Source organism: Boleophthalmus pectinirostris, unplaced genomic scaffold (assembly GCF_026225935.1).
Source record: "Boleophthalmus pectinirostris isolate CB_2022bp ecotype Guang Dong unplaced genomic scaffold, ASM2622593v1 HiC_scaffold_12, whole genome shotgun sequence".
NCBI classification, from domain to species: Eukaryota; Metazoa; Chordata; class Actinopteri; order Gobiiformes; family Gobiidae; genus Boleophthalmus; species Boleophthalmus pectinirostris.
Window position 1 is genome coordinate 3,740,207 of NW_026571018.1, and position 20,471 is coordinate 3,760,677.

The window sequence follows — 20,471 nt, forward strand, 5'->3', positions numbered from 1 at the left end:
AATCGGGACTAAACCTGGACTATAATCAGGACTAAACCAATCAAAATACTAAACTTAATACTAAATACTAAACCTGAGACTGAGGTGGGATTTGTTGTGGTCTAAACCTGGACAAAACCAGGACTAAAATTGGACTAAAATGATCCAAAAATAAAAAAAACCCAAAAAAACAACCACAATTAGTGACAGAATCTCCAGAATCTTCTAATAGAAATGAAGAAAAATAAAAGTAATGTCCAAAATATAAATAAATAAAAATAAGTTTAAATAAATTAAGCGCAAAGACGAAACGGTCCAACACAAAGATCTGGGTCGGTCCTGCAGCCTGGTGTGGTCAGATCCCAGATGTCCGGCCCTTTATCTGCTCCAGTCCTGCTCTCACTTAGATCCTCCTGGTCTGGTCTCTGGTCTGGACTCTAGTTTCTGGTCTGGACTCTAGTTTTTGGTCTGGACTCTAGTTTCTGGTCTGGACTCTAGTTTCTGGTCCGGTCAGACTCTCTTTGGTCTCTGATCTGGACTCTGGGGGAGGTCTTGCCTGGACCTGGATTTGTGTAAACATTAACAGCTCCCCTCTCCCTCTCACCATTGACTGGAAAAACATCACACGGATCAGAACCAGGATTAAACCAGGACTAAATCTGGGACCAAACCAGGACCAAACCAGGACAAATAGAATGTGATTTTACTTTTAAACGATCATACTTTCTTTTATATTCCCATGTTGGTCTTGCACTTGTGTGGTCCCCCAGTGGTCCAGGTAGGTTCTAAAGTGATCTCTGGTCTCTGGTCTTTGGTCTTGGTTCAGTCTTGGTCCGGGTCTGGTCTCGCCCAGGGACTTGGACGAGTCTGAAAACATTTTGTCCCCTTGAAAAAATAGTTTGAAAAGAAAGTCTGATGTTTATTTTAAGAGAAAGACGTAGTAGAAGTAGAAGTAGTAGTAATTGTAGTAGTCATAGTAGTCGTAGTAGAAGTAGTAATAGTAGTAGTAGTAGGTGTAGTAGTAGTAGTAGTGGTAGTAGTAGTAGCAGAGTGTGTACAGAACAGTGCTGCCCTCTGGTGGATGCACATTTGAACTAAAATCCCAAAGCAGGTCTGGTTCAGATGTAATTCAGTTCTGGTTCAAGTCTTGGTCTAGTCCAAGTCTGGTTCAAGCTTGGGTCTTGGTCTGGGCGAAGTCGGAATCACGTTTGGTCCAGGTCTAGTTCAGGTCTAGTTCAGGTTTGGCCCAGGTTTAGTCCAGGTCTAAATCTTGGTCTCATCCATGTCTGGTTCAGGTCTGACCCAGGTTTAATTCAGGTCTGGGTCTTGGTAAGGTCCAGGTTTTATCCAGGTCAGGGTCTTGGTCTGGTCCATGTCTGGTTCAGGTCTGACTCAGGTTTAGTCGAGGTCTGGATCTTGGTCTGGTCCAGGTTTAATTCAATTCTGGTTCAGGTCTTGGTCTAGTCTAGGTCTGGTTCAAGTCTGGGTCTTGGCCTGGAACAGGTTTAATCCAGGTCTGAGTGTTGGTCTGGTCCAGGTTTAGTCCAGGTCTGGGTCTTGGTCCATGTCTGGTTCAGGTCTGGCTCAGGTTTATTAATCCAGGTCTGGGTCTTGGTCTGGCCCAGGATTAATCCAGTTCTGGATCAGGTCTTGGTCTAGTCCAGGTCTGGTTCAAGTCTGGGTCTTGGTCTGACCCAAGTTTAGTCCAGGTCTGGGTCAGGTCTGGTCCAGGTTTAATCCAAGTCTGGGTCTTGGTCAGGTCCAGGTTTAGTCCATGTCTGGGTCTCGGTCCGGCCCAGGTGTAGTCCAGGTCTGGTTCACGTCTGGTCCGGGTTTAGTCTCGGCGTCGGACTCTGGCGCAGACAGGAAGTGCCACTTCTGAGTGCGGCGTGTGATATTTCACAGTAAGAGTCCAGACGGCGCCACAGGAATTTCACAATAAAAGACCAGTCCAAGCAAGTCTGAAGCAAGACTGAAGCAGACCTGAACCAGGACTAAACCAGGACTAAAACAAGGACTAAACTAGGATTAAATCATGACTAAATCAGGTCTAAACAAGGATTAAACTAGGTCTAAACCAGTGATAAAACCAGGACTAAACCAGGACTAAACCCGGTCTTTGGTCTGACACAAATCAGGGACATTTCTCCTCTGACTCTGAGAATGTAAATGTCATGACCCCAGTCACCTGACCTCTCTGTCACATGACCAGACCTGAGCCAGGATCCTGGTCTGGTCCTAGTCCTGGTCTGGTCTTGGTCTGGTTCTAGTCCAGGTCTGATCCTGGTCCAGGTCTTAGTCTCTTCAGACCAAACTGTTTAAATCAGACGCAGGATTGTTCCATAAAACTGTCTCCAGAAAGTTTCACACAAACTCAGACTCCCGTCCTCACCCACTCTCTCTCTCTGTCTCTTCTCTCTCTCCCTCTCTCTCTTTCTGCCCCCCCCCCCCGTTCTCTCTCTCTCTCTTGCACTCTCTCTCTGCCCCCACCCCTCTCTCTCTCTCTGTCTCTTCTCTCTCTCTCTCTCTGTCTCTTCTCTCTCTCCCTCTCTCTCTTTCTCCCCCCCCCTGTTCTCTCTCTCTCTCTTGCACTCTCTCTCTGCCCCCACCTCTCTCTCTCTCTTTCACGCTCTCTCCCTCCGCCTCCTCCTCCTTCTCTCTTTCCCTCCCTCTCTCTCTCTCTCTCTCGCTCCCTCTTTCGCACTCTCTCTCTCCCCCTCCTCCTCCCTCTCTCCTGCACTCTCTCTCTATCTCTCTCTCCTCATTCTCTCTATCTCTTTGTGTTTTGTTGGGGTTAAATCTCTTCCAGATGTTTAAAGTTCCACAGACAGAGGCAGAAGAGCACACGCTGGAGCTAAACCAGGTCAGAACATTTGGACTTTTAATACAGGATTAAACCGGGACTAAACCAGGACTAAAACAGGACTAAACCAGGACTAAAGCAGCACTAAAGCAGCACTAAAGCAGGACTGAACCAGGACTAAACTAGGATTAAAGCAGGACTAAAGCAAGACTAAACCAGGACTAAACCAGGACTGAACCAGGACTAAACCAGGACTAAACTAGGACTAAAGCAGGATTAAAGCAGGACAAAACCAGGACTAAAACAGGACTAAACCAGGACTAAACCAGGACTAAACTAGGACTAAAGCAAGAGTAAACCAGGACTAAACTAGGACAAAACCAGGACTAAAACAGGACTAAACCAGGACTAAAGCAGCACTAAAGCAGTACTAAAGCAGGACTGAACTAGGACTAAACTAGGATTAAAGCAGGACTAAATCAGAACTAAACCAGGACTAAACTAGGACTAAACCAGGACTAAACTAGGACTAAACCAGGACTAAAGCAGGACTAAAGCAGGACTAAAGCAGGACTAAAGCAGGACTAAATCTGGTCTCTGGTCTTGCAGGATGAGGGTCCTCTCTTCACTGCTCTTCTGTGGAGTGTTCCTGGGGTCGGCTCTGGCTCAGGTAAAACACACGTGATACATGGGAGGGCATCTGACACATCTGACTCACGTGGCTGTGGGAGCGTGGGAGGGCATCTGGCTTAGTTGTGGGAGCGTGGGAGGGCATCTGGCTCAGTTGTGGGAGCGTGGGAGGGCATCTGGCTCAGTTGGCGGAGGAGCAGACACAGATAGTTTCCATGTGGTTTGGCTGCTCTCCTCGTGATTTCAAAAGAGAAAAATGCAGAACTAAACCAGGATCGAACCAGGACTAAGTTTAAGTCAGTTTTTATTTGTACAGCATTTTTCACAGACAAATGTGTCACTTTTATACTGTTACAGACAATTGTTCATTCACTCCACACTCGGTGGTGTAAACTACTATTGTAGCCACAGCTGCCCGGGGCAGACTGACACAAACGAGGCTGTCAATCTGTGCCATCTGCCCCTCCACCCAACACAATCATAGCCAGGTTGGCGCCACCTAGTGCCTCCGCTCAATTTCATTTCTCTCCTGTGACTAGGTCAGAAATCAGAATACACTAGACGATTTGAAAGAACGTCGCACAGCGGCCAGAGCAGACTGTATGCACTCTCCTCCTTTGGAGGTTTATTACACATCACACACACACCACTTTCATACGAGGCAATGAGGGTGAAGTGTCTTGCCTAAGGGCCCCGCCTCGTACATTACCAATAAACCTCTTCTTCGCTCTATGTCGCTGTTGGTGTGGTCCTTGCTGGTGAATTTATTTTAACTTCTTGGGTTCTTTTTAAAAACAAAACAGTAAAGTGTATTTCCCTTGTTGACATGTTCTGGCTGCTGCTGCATCTTCAGAACTGTCACTGGTACATGTCTTTAAAAAATAACCCAAGAAGTTGAAGTAACATGTCAGTCTGGACCTGCCAGGGTTAAAGAATGAGAAGAAGTTAAAGTTCATAAGAAGACAAAATGAAGAGACTGCTACGTGTTTGTTATACCACACCCTGCTTCTTTATTACACACATTGTCCTGTCACTCCTCCCCCAGAGGACACTCCAAAAAAGGGCCGGTCAAAAGTTTTAGAACACCCTAATCTTTCCAGTTGTTTATTGCATTTCAACTCGGGCAAGAGCTTGAAATGGTACAAAGGTAAGAACTGAACAGACAGACATAAAAAAAAAAAATAGATAAAAGAACAAAACACAAATCCAAGCCCTGCCAAAACTACCTCAGGAAAAAAGAACAAGACGGTAAAGCCTTGAAAACCTGGAGTGTCCAGCAGCACCGTGTCCAGACTTAAACCCCAACCTACAAGTGCCACACATTTATGGAAACTTCTGCAACAGACTTGGGAAGAACTTTCTGAACAATATTTGATTTCTGTTGTAAAAAGAACGAGCCACGAGTGTGTTCAGCTGTTTTATCTCCCAAAGGTGGAAACTTTCATGAATCAGAAGTTTAGAATATGTTTTAGTCAACAGTAAAAAACTGGAAAAGTGTGGTGTTCTAAAACTTTTGACTAAATCTAAATCACATTAGATCAGGATTGCAGAGGAAAAACAGTCGTCCGTTTTTTGTTTTTTTTTACCCTGTGCTGCCCCCTTCAGTCAGATCCGGCTGAGGCCACGCCCCCAGAGGAGGAGGAGCATGTGGAGCTGTTCACTACGCCCACCACCAAGTTGGCCGCCGCCGCCTCAGACTTCGGCTACAACCTTTTCCGATCCCTGTGCGCCCAAGAGACCGGCAACGTGCTCCTGTCTCCCCTGAGCGTCTCCGCTGCTCTGACACAGCTGTCTATGGGTAAGGCAGAAAAAACACAGATAAACCAGGTCTAAAGCAGAGCCTGGAGCAGAGACTCAGCAGGACCTGGTCTGGCCTCGGTCTAAAAGTGCCTGTAGTACTCTATGTACTCAGGAGGTTTGGCGTAATCCTCTGCAGTACTCTCATGTGTAGAGGTTCGACGTATATACTCTGTACTACTCTGTGTACTCTTGTGTACTCTGTAGTACTTTTTGTTCCCAGGTGGGACGCCGTACTCTCAGAGAGACCTGACCCGGGCCCTGAGGTACCACACGCTCCAGGACCCGGCGCTCCACACCACCCTGAGGTCCCTCCTGAGCTCCAGCACCGCCACAGGAAAAGGACTGAGTACTGCAGCCCGACTGTACCTCAGCCGCCGTGAGTACTGCAAATACTACTACTGCAAATACTATGACTGGAGATACTATTACTACCAGCTTCTACCCACGACCCAATGTTTTTATTGGTCTGAATGTGAGAATGTGTCTATATTAATTCATTTTTATTGCTGCACTTTTGCTCTGTTGGAGTTTTGTTGTATTTGTGACAATAAATCTAATCTATCTACTACTGCAAATACTACTATTGCAAATCCTACTACTACTACGAATCAGCATAGGTGCATTTCTGGCTCCATGGACTTCTGGCTCTAATTCACTTTCTATTCAAGAAGTGACCCCTCTCTCTGTAACTGCTGCTGTCAGACTTGTCATTCTGACCTTAAAATGTTATTATTAACTCACTCTGGTGTTTTTATTTCACTCTATTGTCTGTAAATCCAGATATGAAAATGAATACCAGATCAGTCAGGTGCCTTCTTTCCCCGAGGTCGCTCCTGATGGTTTGATTGACAGCAGAGGTGGGAACTTGCAAGTTGTGACTTGGACTCAAGTCAGACTTGAGTCACTATTTTTAGGACTTGAGACTTGACTTGATAAAACGGACTGAGACTTGGGACTCCACTTGGATGTGAAGGTCAATGACTTGGGACTTGACTCGGACTTGAGGCCTGTGACTTGGGAAGACTTGATGCTTTTCCTAAAAAGTATATGTTTTTTGAAAATACTTTTCTCTTTACAGTTGATAAATGCAGCGCTGAATTTTACAGGAACAAACTGGAACATGTCCCTGCCACTTCTGTTTTTCACTTTGGATGTAACTGAAGTACTGTGATGTGGTATCCTCAAAAGTACTACAGTAATATAAAGTACAACACAGTAAAATGCAGTAAAACAGATGGAACTGCATAGAACATGATCCTTCATGACAAAATAACTGTTATTTAGCACTTTTAAATCTGAATTCTTTCTTTTCTGACCGTAATGATTCAAACTAAGATCTTGTCAAGACATTTCAAAAGGAAAAAAATTGCATTTCTACAACTCATATATAAATACTCATATAGAAATATACTATGACCAAGTACAATTTATCTTAAAATTCATATAAATTTGGTTTAAAGACTTGAAATGACTTGAAGCTCAAAGCAAACGACTTGGACTTGACTTGGACTTATGGGACTTGACTCGGAGTTGAGGTCAAAGACTTGAGACTTGCAAAACAACGACTTGGTCCCACCTCTGATTGACAGCATGGCTAAGTGTGCTAAACCAGCGTCGCCACCCCTGATTGATTCTGTGGTTGATATGTTTCTCGCAGTCAAAAATCCAAATACGGAACTTGACTCCAAATTCGCCTCTGAAGCTTCATTGATTAACTGGATGAGCTTCATTGGAGTAGAACTCTATGGGTGACATTGTAGTTCCTTAGTCCGCTTCTTACTTCTCTGTCCACTTCTACAGTCTACGCTCTAAACCCAGGTGAGAGGACCTGCTGCACTGACTGTGTCTTCTGTTCGAGCAGGTCTGCGTCTGAAGCAGGAGTACTTCACGCTGGTGGAGCAAACGTACGGAACCAGACCCAAAGCTCTTCAGGGAGGATCCAAGGACCAGAAGGAGATCAATGACTGGGTCTCTCAGCAGACCTCAGGGAAGGTCTTGAGGATCCTGACCAGCAATCTGCCCCGAAACCCTGGAGTCACAGCGGTCACTGCGGCCTATTTCAAAGGTCCATCCTCTGCTCCATCTGCTCCTCCTCTGCTCCTCTGACCCTCTCCTCTGTTTCTCTGACCCTGGTTTCTCTCCATAGGAAAGTGGGTGACCCGTTTTGGAAGCACTGGTTCCATGAGTCAGTTCCAGGTCGATGGTTCTACTTCGGTCCAAGTGCCTATGATGCGACAGGACAACTACCCGATAAAGATGGGCATCGACTCGGACCTGAGCTGCACGGTCAGTAACTCAAACAGAGCTCCTGGACAAACATCTGACTGGTCAAAACTTCATGATGATGAAACTCATTTGCACAAAGACTTAGGCGACGTTCAGACTGCAGCCTGAAGTGACCCAAATGTGATTTTTTGGCCCCTATGCTCCTGTATCTGATCTTTTAATGATATAGATCTGATTTTTTTCAAATGCAACCCAGGTCACTTGGATATGTGCTCCTAAAACCGATACATATCTGATCTTTTGACATGTGACTTCAGTTTGAACGGTCAGGTCGCATTCATCCACCTACACATCACAAATGTACACAAACATTCTTCTTATCTCCTTGTGAGTGAAACAGTGAAGCACATGTTAGTCCCTCCAATCTTGGCTGCGACTCTGCACTCACATGTTCCTTTTTACAGACGTTGCTGCCACTGCCCCACAAAACGCCACGGCCAAAAACCTCGTCCTTTTTCTTCTCAATCTCCTCCTTAAAACAAATCAGCTGTACATGTTCTGGCTCCGGTACGACAGCAGCTTTAAATTAAAACCTCCAGGTGCTCAATGCTGCGTCCATGTTTAAGCGACTTCCGTAAACACTGATCACGCTCGCTGTGTGTGACACTTTTGGGCCGTGTAAAGTTCACACTGGAGATCACATACAAGTCACTTTTAATTGGAAATGTGAATGACCTAGCAAAAAAATCGGATTTCCCCAAAAACCCAAATTGAGCATTAAGCCCTTCAGTCTGAACGTAGCCTTAGAGTTTCTGTAGCTTCCGCCATCATGGTTAAAGAGGGGCTGTACAGCAAATCTAAAAGTTTAAAGCTTCTGTCATGACTTGTAACAGTCCATTACTGTGTTATAACTCAAACATTGTATGAAATATGAGCTCATAAAGGCTGTGATCATATAATGAATAATTAAAAAGAAATTCACGATTTTTACCGACAGAGCTAAAATCCTTGTGCCTGTTTCTCATGAACTGGCAACATGCTCTCGGATCCAGGGGCACTTATCACTACCAGTCATCACAAGAGGGCGCTATTCAACCAAAATGCATCAGCCCAATAGACCTTTTTCACAACGACTGGGAGTGCCGCAATGTAGGGTAAACGTCACTTGCATAATGCTTTTCTATCGCAAAATATCTGTGGAACTGTCGCACGTATTTTCCACCAGCTTCATAAATCTGCCCCATCACCAAATCTTCATCCAACAAGGTCCACAAAGGATAAACATGAACAATTTATCCACAACTATTAAGGTAAGAAAGACGAAAACGTAAAGGTGAACAACGACGAGCATTAGTGAACTACTCCTGAGCGAAACTAACATTATCGTCATGAATAAAATCGATTTGGTGATGGGGCAGATTTATGAAGCTGGTGGAAAGATACACAAGACATTTCCACAGATATTTTGCCATAGAAAAGCATTAGTGACAAAACATAACATAAGTGACGTTTATCCTACATCGCAACACTTCAGACTGTTGTGAAAAAGGTCTGTAAGAGTAAGGACAAGTGGAATCAAATACCATGTAATCACCGTTAAATTTGTCAATGGGTAAGACTGGACTGAGCACATTTAGCCACTTGTAACAGGTCAAAAGTGAAAATAACTAACTAATTTCAAAGCAAAACAGAACACTCTTTCTGAAACATGGTTTACCGTTTACCTTTTACCCCTCAGATCGCAGAGCTCCCCATGCAGGATGGAGTCAGCCTCTTCCTCTTCCTGCCTGACACCGTGACCTCAAACCTCACGGCGATCGAGGACGCGCTGACGGCGGAATTCGTCCAGGACCTGTCCATGACGATGCTCCCCGCCCACGTCTCTCTGAGCATGCCCAGTCTGAAGGGAGCCTACAGCAAAAACCTGATGTCGCTGCTCCCCAACCTCGGTCTGTGTTTGAGGAAACATAAACACTGTGTTATTTCTCTGCTCACACTTTAATAACCACACTTTTGGCAGTCATGGATAAAGGATACCTCACTTGAAGGTCCTATAAAAATGTACTCTTATGAGATTTAAGACATAAGGGTGTCCTAAAAAACAACAGTAGCTCAGTTGGTAGAGCCTTTGTCCACTGATCAGAAGGTTGGCAGTTCGAATTAGAGTGTGGACTAGGCCGAATTCTTCTCTCCAAGCCTGGTCCCCATCCGACAGAGCAGTGATCGAATCCGACCCGAGCCCGATAGGTATTAAGATATTTGTTTCCAAACCTGACTGAACCCAACGCAGTTAAAATCACACACACAGGCCTAATGACACTCGTAGGATATTGTTTGTGTGGCCTGTAACGGACATTAGGGATATGACAAAAATAATGAGCAGACTTTATTACTCACCTCTTGTAAAGTGGTAAAATTAAACTGAAGCATCTCATCCACATTATCCATAGAAGTTGTCCTCTACAAATAATGACATCCAGTCCACAAAACAGCACTGTTAATCCAGTTTGAGGCATTCTTTAAAAGTAAAAAGGTGAGAGTAGTTCCTCACATGTGTTTTGCGCGGATCGAAGTGAAGCTGCAGATTAGCCATAGTGTCTACTTCCTGTGGACTTTATCGCCTCTTTTATGCTTTAAAAACCCTGTATCTGAAGTTTTGCACCACATTTCACAAATAATAATAACACAGTTTTGACTTGTACCTAAACTAGAAGTGCAGAGTTCTGATCTTTTGAACACTTAAGAGTCTCAAAGCGAGAGGTTTTACTGTAGACAGGAAACATCTGACATGCGGATGTGTCAGAGTCTAGTCCAAGTTCTAAATATTCATCCGAATCTGTCTGACCCGTTAGACTTTGGTCGGGTTTCCATGCTCTAGTTCAAATCCTGTTCTTGACACAAAGATCATTGGTTGAATGGGCAGATCCACTGACCCACAGGTTGGCTGGTGTGATTGTCGTTGTGTCCTTGGGCAAAACACTTAACCCACCTCACCCCAGTGTCTGTGTACACTGGTGTGTAAATGTGTGTGTAAATGTGTGTGTGAATGTGTGAGTGGTTCCTTGTTGTAAAGCACTTTGAGCCTTGAAGGTGGAAAAGCACTGTATAAAAATGTACCATTTATTATACATCAGTAAATACTAAACATAAAATATTTACTTAGTGATTTTATCACACCAATGCAATTAATTATGACAATATTTCATTTATTTCATTCATTTATTTACATGAATATGGCTTCTAACTTCAAAAATTGAGTATCTATTACTCAGTTAATTCATTACTGTTCATTGTGGTAATAAGGTACATTTTACTTAATATTGAGAAGTAAATTGTACCTAATATTACAGCAGTAAAACTTACTGAAAAGGTGCTAGTGCAAAGGATTTTTTGTAGTATATCTTACAAGTAATTTTTTTCAGTGTGGGTCCTTGTTGTAAAATGCTTTGAGGGCCTTGAAAGTGGAAAAGTGCTATATAAAAATGTGACCAATTACCATTTACTCTCAGTTCATTTGCTCTTCTCTTCCTTCTCTGATTGGCTCTTCTTTCTTCTCTGATTGGCTCTTCTCTTCCTTCTCTGATTGGCTCTTCTCTTCCTTCTCTGATTGGCTCTTCTCTTTCTCTGATTGGCTCTTCTCTCTTCTCTGATTGGCTCTTCTCTCTTCTCTGATTGGCTCTTCTCTCCCACAGGCCTCACTGATTGGCTGGCGGACACGGGTTTGGACCAGATTTCGGTGCAGCCCGTCAAACTGAACGCGGTGTTTCATAAGGTGGTGTTAGAGTCCGCCCCCGAAGGTCTCCAGTACGCCCCTGACCCCGCCCACGCCTCTGCACTGACCTATCACGTCAACCGGCCCTTCCTCTTCCTCCTCCGTGACCAATCCACCGGAGCGCTGCTGTTCACCGGGCGGGTCACCAACCCCAAACTGCTCCAGCTCTGAACCAGGACTGAATCAGGTCTAAACCAGGATTAAACTTGGACCACACCAGGACTAAACCAGCTCTAAACTAAGACTTAACAGGGACTGAACCAGGACTACACCAGGGTTGAAACAGGACTAAACCAGGACTAATTCAAGGCTGAACCAGGACTAAACTTGGACTGCACTAAGACTAAACCAGCTCTAAACCAAGACTCAACCAGGACTTCACCAGGACTGAAACAGGACTAAATCAGCTCTAAACCAAGATTCAACCGTGACTGAACCAGGACTGAAACAGGACTAAACCAGGACTAATTCAAAGCTGAACCAGGACTGAACCAGAAGCTCCACGATGACGATGATCAGAATGAGACACAATCCTGTTGTTGATGACTTTTTATTGATCTAATTAAAAGCACTATTACCAAAAAAAAAGATGCAAAAGGTTCAGATTTCAGTAAAAGTCCAAAAGGAAAATAAATGAAAGTAGTTTTTATGTTGCACCACAGTCATATGACACCACAGTCACCCATGACACCTGCAGGAGCCTGAGTCCAGGGGGCGCTGCTGCCCTGTGTCAAGCTCAGTGAGGAACATAAAACCTGAGATCAGTCCTGATCAGAGCGCAGGAGGGAGTCTAAACCAGGTTAAACCAGGTTAAACCAGGTCTAAACCAGGTCTAAACCAGGTCTAATCCAGGTCTAACTTGCCCAGGTATGCCGGCTTGTCCAAAACATGAGAGACACGAGACATCCTTTTTTACTGTTTACTGCGGTGTTTACTTTGTCTCGCAGCAAACACATAAAAATAAAACATAAGCTCTGGTTCATTTTACATGAACACACTCAGCTGCACATAAACAAATAAAACATACTCAAGTGAACTGATATCCATGTAACACTTCACTTGTTTTACCCATAGATGGCGCTGGTGTAATTAAGAGTACATGTGAGAGAATTTATTTGACTTGTTTTCTCTTATACATTTTTATATTTAATTTCTCATTATTTGTTTATATTATTAGCTGTTACACCAGGTGTAACCCAGTCTAACCCAGGTCTAAGTCAGGTCCAACCCTGTCTAACCTGTCTGTGTTGACGATGTTTTGCTGCATTAGTCTCTGTGGGTTACAGTTAATTATTCTCATGAGACAGTTTAAAACAGACACAGTCTCAGTCTGAGAAGAGTCTGTCAGGAGGTACAAACCTCAGAGGCACAGACGCCACCACAAACGCCTCACTCTGATCTCTGACCTCTGACTCTGCAGCTCTGACTCGTGTCAGCACAGCAACAATGAGAACAACTCTGCTTAAATGAATAAATACAAACAGGTGTAAAGAGTTTATTTCCCCCTGGGGCTGGGAACCCAGAGCCGGACCCAGGCACAGCGTATGTCCCTGCACTGCACTCCGTAGATGATGGGGTTCACTATCCCGGGAACCATGAAGAATAAGATAGCAGCCAGTTTCCTCTGCTCTGTGTACTGAGGGAAACGGTGCAGAATAATGACCAGGGCCCCGCTGAGCAGCAGCAGCAGGTACACCAGCAGGTGGGTGGAGCAGGTCTGGAGGGCGCGGCGGTTCAGACTGGAGCTGTGTCCGCGCAGACACACCAGAGTGATCTTGACGTAGGTCAGGAGGATGGAGCCGATGGAGGCGCTCAGCAGGAGGGCCGTGTAGAGCAGCCCGTACACGTTGTTGATCAGGGTACTCTCACACGACAGCTTAAACAGAGACGCATTATCACAGTACGGGTTTGTGACCAGTGAGCGACAGCGCGACAGACGCAGTGACAGACCAATCAGAATCCCCACCATGACAAAGGCCACGCCCCACGCAGACGCTATCAGCTTCACTATCATGCGCCCACTCATGATGGTGGAGTAGTGCAGCGGGTTACAGATCGCCACGTAACGGTCAAACGCCATGATCATCAGAACTGTGTGTGAGGTCGTCCCAAACATCTGCGTAACGAAGGCCTGAGTGGCACAGGCGCTGTACGAGATGAGACGTTCTTCGGGCGCTCGCAGGAGGTCGGACAGTAAACGCGGGATGATGTGTGTGCCCCCGATGATGTCGTTGAGGCAGAGGTTACACAGCAGCAGGTACATGGGCTGGTGCAGGCTCCTGTCCCTCAGGATCACCACACAGTTCCCCAAGTTCACCAGCATCATGAGGACATACGACAGCAGGAAGCAGCAGAAGACAGGCAGGACAGAGGAGTGAGACAGGGACAGGCCTTCGATCTGCAGCAGAGAGCCGCTCACGTTCTCCATTCACCTGGGGAGGGTCAGAGTTCAGAGGGATACATACATGAGATACTATGTGGACTTTTGACAAAGGTCCTGTGTAGATGATGCTGTATAGACATGTGACAGAACATCATACATGACACACGCTTCATACATGTACTCTACGCTTTGTACTGATGACATTACGCAGTGTCACAGATACCACACAGGCATTGTTGAGACAACAGAACTGGATTAGAACCTCCTGGTTATGTAAGTGTCACTCTATCACCAGGTCAGCAGGCAGCAGGACACAGAAGAGCTTTTTTATCAGCCGATCTCCAAACTTCCTTTTCTTAGTAACATCTTGGAAAAACCAGTGGCTGGTCAGCTCCAACATCACAACATCATGTCTGACCATGAGCTCGATGAACCATTTTAATCAGGATTCAGACCCTGTCATAGCACCAAAACGGCACTCGTCAATCTCACAAATGACCACTCCTACCACCATCCTCCTCGACCGCCTCTGCAAAAACATTGGACTGATTGGTACTGCACTTTGCTGGTTTGACTCTCATCCACGAAGGGGTACCACAAGGTTCTGTGCTCGGCCCACTTCTGTTTATCATTTACACGCTCCCCCTCGGACAAATCATACGTACACATGGACTCAACTTCCACTCATACACAACTTTAAATCTCCATCAAGCCCTCCACCCATCTCCCTCTCAGTCTCTCTCCAGCTCCCTCACTGACCTTTGGACCTGGTTATCATCCAACTTCCTCAAATTTAACAGTAACAAGACAGAGCTCGATGGTATCGATGGCATTGACATCCTCCCCTCTTCAACAGTCCTTTTGTCTTTTACCACCTCCACAACGTCTCCCGCCTCAGTCGTCCTACTGCCTGAATGACCACAACGGAGTCCTGTCCGTGATCTCTCAAAAGCTCCTGGACAGGCTCCAATACCAATTTTTGAAAAAAAAAAAAAAAAAAAAGCCATTACTGCGTTTGTACATGTTTGTGAGCTGAACATACTGAAATGCAAGTCAAGGTGCTGTCTAACAACATGGCTCGCTAGTGTCCTCTTAAAATTGCATTAAAAAAATGTACAAGACAATCTGTCTGTCGTGGCCTTGTGAAACCATTTACAGAGGGCTTATGTGTGATGGGGCACCATAAAACAAAGTCACATGACCACAGGCTTGGCAATGTCAGAAATGTTTTCATTGGGTTAAATGTAGTAACATACAATATTTACACTGATTCTGGGGGAAGAGGTGATGTAGTTGGGGATGAGTTAGACTTGGCTCTATTTGCATTCATTTTACCATAGCAGCATCCAACATTTGTCAGAAATAACTCTGATAACTTGGATTAACTGGGATGAAAAAAAATGCTTGGCATGGACTTTTGGAATGACATGGAAATTTGATGCACCTATTCCACACATCGTCCAAAACCAAAAACCCAATAAGGATAGACTTCTGTCTCCAACCACTTGCAGTGCAATGGGCTGCCATGCAGGGGAGGCAAGATCTTTGTGGTGGCACATATCCTGCAGTTGTAAGGGGTGGCGAGGGCCTTTAATGCTGCATGTGGCTTTAGTTACTATTATTATTACCACCTGAGCCGGTGTGGCAGTACGAGACACCAGCACCTGTCCTGAGAAAATGTCTTTGAAAATTTCAAAATACGTTAAGCCAATTCAAATTAGTATGTGTCAAACCGGTGAACTCTGAGACCTGTGAAACCGAACAGCACCAAACTGAAAGAGGATTTACTGAACTGGACTTTTATTCTCCTAACACATTTCTGTGGTTAATGGTGCATCTTGAGGTGCTCCGCTGTGTGGCACACTCGCTCCCGGACCTCAAGTCACGGACTTGACTGACCAGAACTTGGACCAGATCTTCTTCATATTGGACAGTAATACAGTTTAACAGACCAATGGGACAGCGGATAGAGGGTACACTCGAGGCTTGTTTTCATTAATTTTGCCCAAATCTGAGCTTAAATAGTTAAATAGTGTGTAAATGAGCTTATGGGTGAAACGGAGCTGCTCCGATTGTTCTGCCGTGTGCAGTGTTGGAGAGGCGCTGAGGCCGTGTGTTCATGTTGTGTTTGTAGCCTCTTATTGCAGTTCTGCTGATGTTGGAGGTGGTTGTGAATGGTGCCTCGGGTTGTGTTGTTGCGTAAACATTGTGTTTGGTCGTGTAGTTTGCTCTGGTTGTGATAACCAAAGAGTGCAAGAGTAGGAAAGGTGACTGATGAAATATAAGACACATTATTTATATTCATTCAAGATATAGTTCAGCCAGTTGTGACAAAATGACTGTCTGTCTCTGGCATTTGTTATTACACAGGTATTACAGCTTGTGGGCTATAATACTAAATATATAGCCTATATATAATACATATATATTTATAATTTTGGCCTTGGCTCAGTTGCCACTGAACTCCACACACCTTCATTTCATTTGGTTAATTTCAGTCCTGGCATTGTCAATTTCTACTGAACTAAAAGTAAACGTAGCTGTTAACTTGAAAACTATCATTACAGGACATCACAACTAACAATAAAGAGTTACTCGCACATGTGGGTGAATGAAAAAAAACACAACTCCAGTTTTTGAGGAGGTGATGACATTCATGGCTAAAAGCTCCCAGGAGTCTATTTTACATAACATGATCTTTAAGCTTCTATTTTGACCCAGTTTGACCGAATTTACTGTAATTTAATTGATCTTATTGTGCCAAAGTATATTCAAATATGACTATAATACAACACAGAGCATAGTTCTACAATATCACATGTTTTTCTCATATTTCCCAACAGCGGTACAGAAGATCTTTAACATTTGAAACTAGTTGGAACAGAGCAGAGCTGCACACTTGACAATGCTGTATGTATTAAAAGTCATTCTTGTTTAGCTCATTTTACTTTATGTTCTGTTTGAAAAGACTTGAATATACTGTAGTAGTAAACAATTGTTATGTCCATATCAAAGAAACACAACAAAAAATAATTCATTTCAAATTTGACATGAACTAAAACAAGATCTTTGGCCACAATTAAATTTGAAAACACATTTTAGAGTTTAGAGAAAAATGTCATTCAATTAATTTCTCTGTGATTTAAAGTGCATATGACAGGTTAGTGTACATTTTCACTAAAATATTATTATATTTTAGTTGGACACCGGGCCAAAACCTGTCTAAAGTGCACCTTAGTTATGATTAGTCAAATAAATATAAATGGCAACACCTTTTATTTCATTAAATGAAGATTTTTTCTACACTTTGTGCATAAACTGTTTGATTTCGGATGGAGTTTTCAGTGGTGATGACACACAGTAGGTATTTTTGTACTTTTCTACTTTTTTTTTCTACTTTTTTGTCTCAAACGGCCACTTGTGGTAAAACTATGATATATATTTGCACAGTATGCACATAAATCACTACAGAACCTAAGACTTAAGGGACTGTAAAAATATAAGACCAAGTGGTAATATAAAAGTTTGAATGTTGAAAATCACATTCTATTGTCTACAGACACTGAGTATTTTAATTTTATTTTATTATTATCGTGGTTAATAAATGAATGTATTTGTTAGTAACGAAATGAAGTTTGAAATTTATGTATGTATTTTTGGTACACACACTACCGGTCAAATTTTTTAGAACACCCTAATTTTTCCAGTTATTTATTGGCAATTTAAATTGTGCAAGTCCAACGAAGAGCTTGAAATGGTATAAAGGTAAGAACTGAACAGACAGAGGTTAAAAAAAAAAAGGATAAACAACAAAACTCATGTCCAAAATCTGCCAAAACTACCTCAGCTTGAAAACATGGAGTGTCCAGCAGCACTGTCTGGCTGGTTTGGGATGAACTGGACAGAAAAGTGAAGCAACCTACAAGTGCCACACATTTCTGGAAACTTCTGCAACAGACTTGGGAAGAACTTTCTGAACAATATTTCTATTGTAAAAAGAACAAGCCACGAGTGTGTTCAGCTGTTATATCTGCCAAAGGTGAACACTTTCATCAATTAAAAGTTTAGAATACGTTTTGGTCGACAGTAAACAGTAAAAAACTGGAAAAAGTTGGAATTAAACTAAACTGGAATTATCGAGATATTATCCATAAACCAACAAAATCTGGGTTTAATTTCTATTATAAACCAGATCAAAAGTTATGACAATATTACCATTATTTTCAACATAAATGTGAGGACATCTTACGTGCTCTAGTTCCTGGATCTGGTCTTGGCTTTGGTCCTGGATCTGGTCTTGGCTTTGATTTTGGATCTGGTCTATGGGCTTGGCTCTGATCTTGATTCTTGGCTTGGCTCTAGTCTTGGGTTTGGTTCCAGCCTGGACTCGGTTTCCTCTGGATTTTTATAAACCTGTTTGTTCCCTCCTCCTGGGTGGATTCTGTCTGTGTATTTGAATTCTAAAATGGCGTAAGGTGAACACAACATGGCTGCTATGTCTGGGATCACATGGATTTAAACCACATAAATATATGTATGTATGTATATATATATATATATCATGGAAATATCACCACAAAGTGTTTGTGCTTAGGGCACCCAAATGGCAACCAATGTGTTTGTTTGGAAAAGGTGGGTCTCGCTCCGGTCTGCTTGTTTGGTTTAGATCAGAGTTCACTTCTTTATTAACACCTTAAAAAAAAGTCCAGACTTTGAGGGGAACTCAATGTTTTAATCGGACTAAAGCCCGTAGCTGTGAATAGGCTCAGAGACTCAAGGCCACAGTAAAGTCACTCCTGTGCAGAGATGCTAGGTCTTGTTTAATTATACACAAACCTTATATTACCATATACTTAACACCAGGTTTATTTTTAATAACAAGACCAGGAAACATGGCTGTAATACTTATTATATTTTATTCCCCCTGGAGAGTGGGGTCCAGAGCTGTGCCCAGGCGCGACGTATGTCCCTACACTGTATGCCATAGATGATGGGGTTCACCATCCCGGGCCCTGTGAACAGTACGATAGCAGCCAGTTTCCTCTGCTCCGTGTACTGAGGGAAACGGTGCAGAGTAATGACCATGATTCCGCTGAGCAGCAGCAGCAGGTACACCAGCAGGTGGGTGGAGCAGGTCTGGAGGGCGCGGCGGTTCAGACTGGAGCTGTGTCCGCGCAGACACACCAGAGTGATCTTGACGTAGGTCAGGAGGATGGAGCCGATGGAGGCGCTCAGCAGGAGGGCCGTGTAGAGCAGCCCGTACACGTTGTTGATCAGGGTACTCTCACACGACAGCTTAAACAGAGACGCATTATCACAGTACGGGTTTGTGACCAGGGAGCGACAGCGCGACAGACGCAGTGACAGACCAATCAGAATCCCCACCATGACAAAGGCCACGCCCCACGCAGACGCTATCAGCTTCACTATCATGCGCCCACTCATGATGGTGGAGTAGTGCAGCGGGTTACAGATCGCCACGTAACGGTCAAACGCCATGATCATCAGGATGGTGTGGGACGCTGTGGCGAACATGTGTGTGACAAAGGCCTGTGTGGCACAGGCGCTGTACGAGATGAGAAGCTTCTCGGGCGCTCGCAGGAGGTCGAACAGTAAACGCGGGATGATGTGTGTGCCCCCGATGATGTCGTTGAGGCAGAGGTTACACAGCAGCAGGTACATGGGCTGGTGCAGGCTCCTGTCCCTCAGGATCACCACACAGTTCCCCAAGTTCACCAGCATCATGAGGACATACGACAGCAGGAAGCAGCAGAAGACAGGCAGGACAGAGGAGTGAGACAGGGACAGGCCTTCGATCTGCAGCAGAGAGCCGCTCACGTTCTCCATTCACCTGGGGAGGGTCAAAGGAAAAGTAAACATCTCACACACTGGACACATGAGATACTGTGTGGATGTAAAACATAAGAACTGTGCATATGACCCTGTCCTGACACATGACAGAACATGACATATCAAACATGTACACTACGCTTTGTACTGATGACGTCAGGCAGCATTGTAAAATGTGTTATGATTCACAGGATTATGTCCTTTGAGTAGTGACATGGATGTGCTGCAGGGTTCTGTGATTGGACCACTGTTATTTGCTTCATAATAAATAACCATCTAGACTGCTGTAGGTGTCACCTGGTACTATGAGGAGCAGGGGTGCCCGCACTTTTTCAGCATGTGAGCTACTTATAAAATGACCAAGTCAAAATGATCTATTTACTACAAAGCCAAACAAACTGTACTGCACTGAAACACTCTGCGCCCTTTTTTGGACCCTCACTCAGTTTGAGAACCTTCTTTAATCCCTCTTCCACTAGCACTTTTCAGAAAACTCTAAAGAAAGTGAATAAATCGGGTAGGTTTTCAAGTTTTCCTGTTTTCAAGTTCCTAACTGGAGTTACATTCTCTCAAAGCAGGTCTACAACGCAGAACAGGTCTACTGCGACATGTGGCTGAAGTTTGCCAATAAAATGCACAAATGCATGTGTGTTTGTCATGATGTGTCCACTAGGCCTGAATATACTGACACATGAAATGAACTAAAACAAGATCTTTGGCCACAATTAAATTTGAATATACATTTTAGGGTTTAGAGAAAAATGTCATTCAATTTATTTGTCTGTGATGTACAACAGGTTAGAGTACTTAAGATTTTGCTAAAAATTTTGATTAATTTTGACTAAAATTTGAATTCTGGTGAAGTTTGGGCAGCAGATGTAACATACGTCGACAACCATAATGTAAACAAGGGCGAAAACTTGTCTAAAGCACACACAATTTAGGATTAAACTAATAAAAATAAACGACAACACCTTTTATTTAGTTAAATGAAGGTTTAAACTGTCCTTGTGTGTAAATTGCAACAT

At 43.8% G+C, this 20,471-nt stretch overlaps 3 protein-coding genes across 3 annotated transcripts; 1 reads left to right on the forward strand and 2 right to left on the reverse strand.

Moving 5' to 3' along the window:
- Positions 1–601: 601 nt before the first annotated feature.
- On the forward strand, positions 602–11,807 carry serpinf1 (serpin peptidase inhibitor, clade F (alpha-2 antiplasmin, pigment epithelium derived factor), member 1). The gene is made up of 9 exons (XM_020924439.2): positions 602–757; positions 2,789–2,842; positions 3,392–3,452; positions 5,018–5,210; positions 5,433–5,588; positions 7,074–7,277; positions 7,359–7,498; positions 9,177–9,387; positions 11,131–11,807. The coding sequence occupies exons 3-9, from the start codon at positions 3,393–3,395 to the stop codon at positions 11,379–11,381; spliced, it is 1,215 nt and encodes a 404-aa protein (XP_020780098.1). The 5' UTR covers positions 602–757; positions 2,789–2,842; position 3,392; the 3' UTR covers positions 11,382–11,807.
- Positions 11,808–12,705: 898 nt separating this feature from the next.
- On the reverse strand, positions 12,706–13,638 carry LOC110159847 (putative gustatory receptor clone PTE03). The gene has a single exon (XM_020924451.2). The coding sequence runs from the start codon at positions 13,636–13,638 to the stop codon at positions 12,706–12,708; it is 933 nt and encodes a 310-aa protein (XP_020780110.2).
- A 4,863-nt stretch (positions 13,639–18,501) lies between these two features.
- Positions 18,502–19,440, reverse strand: LOC110159848 (putative gustatory receptor clone PTE03). The gene has a single exon (XM_020924452.2). The coding sequence runs from the start codon at positions 19,438–19,440 to the stop codon at positions 18,502–18,504; it is 939 nt and encodes a 312-aa protein (XP_020780111.2).
- Between the last annotated feature and the right edge of the window lie 1,031 nt (positions 19,441–20,471).

Bases quoted from the DNA above. Each gene is read 5' to 3' on its own strand.
- serpinf1 (XM_020924439.2), top strand. From the start codon at position 3,393: ATGAGGGTCCTCTCTTCACTGCTCTTCTGTGGAGTGTTCCTGGGGTCG. The intron at 5,589-7,073 runs GTGAGTACTGCA...CTGTTCGAGCAG, and splicing joins CCGACTGTACCTCAGCCGCC to GTCTGCGTCTGAAGCAGGAG. The intron at 7,499-9,176 runs GTCAGTAACTCA...TTTACCCCTCAG, and splicing joins ACTCGGACCTGAGCTGCACG to ATCGCAGAGCTCCCCATGCA.
- LOC110159847 (XM_020924451.2), bottom strand. From the start codon at position 13,638: ATGGAGAACGTGAGCGGCTCTCTGCTGCAGATCGAAGGCCTGTCCCTG.
- LOC110159848 (XM_020924452.2), bottom strand. From the start codon at position 19,440: ATGGAGAACGTGAGCGGCTCTCTGCTGCAGATCGAAGGCCTGTCCCTG.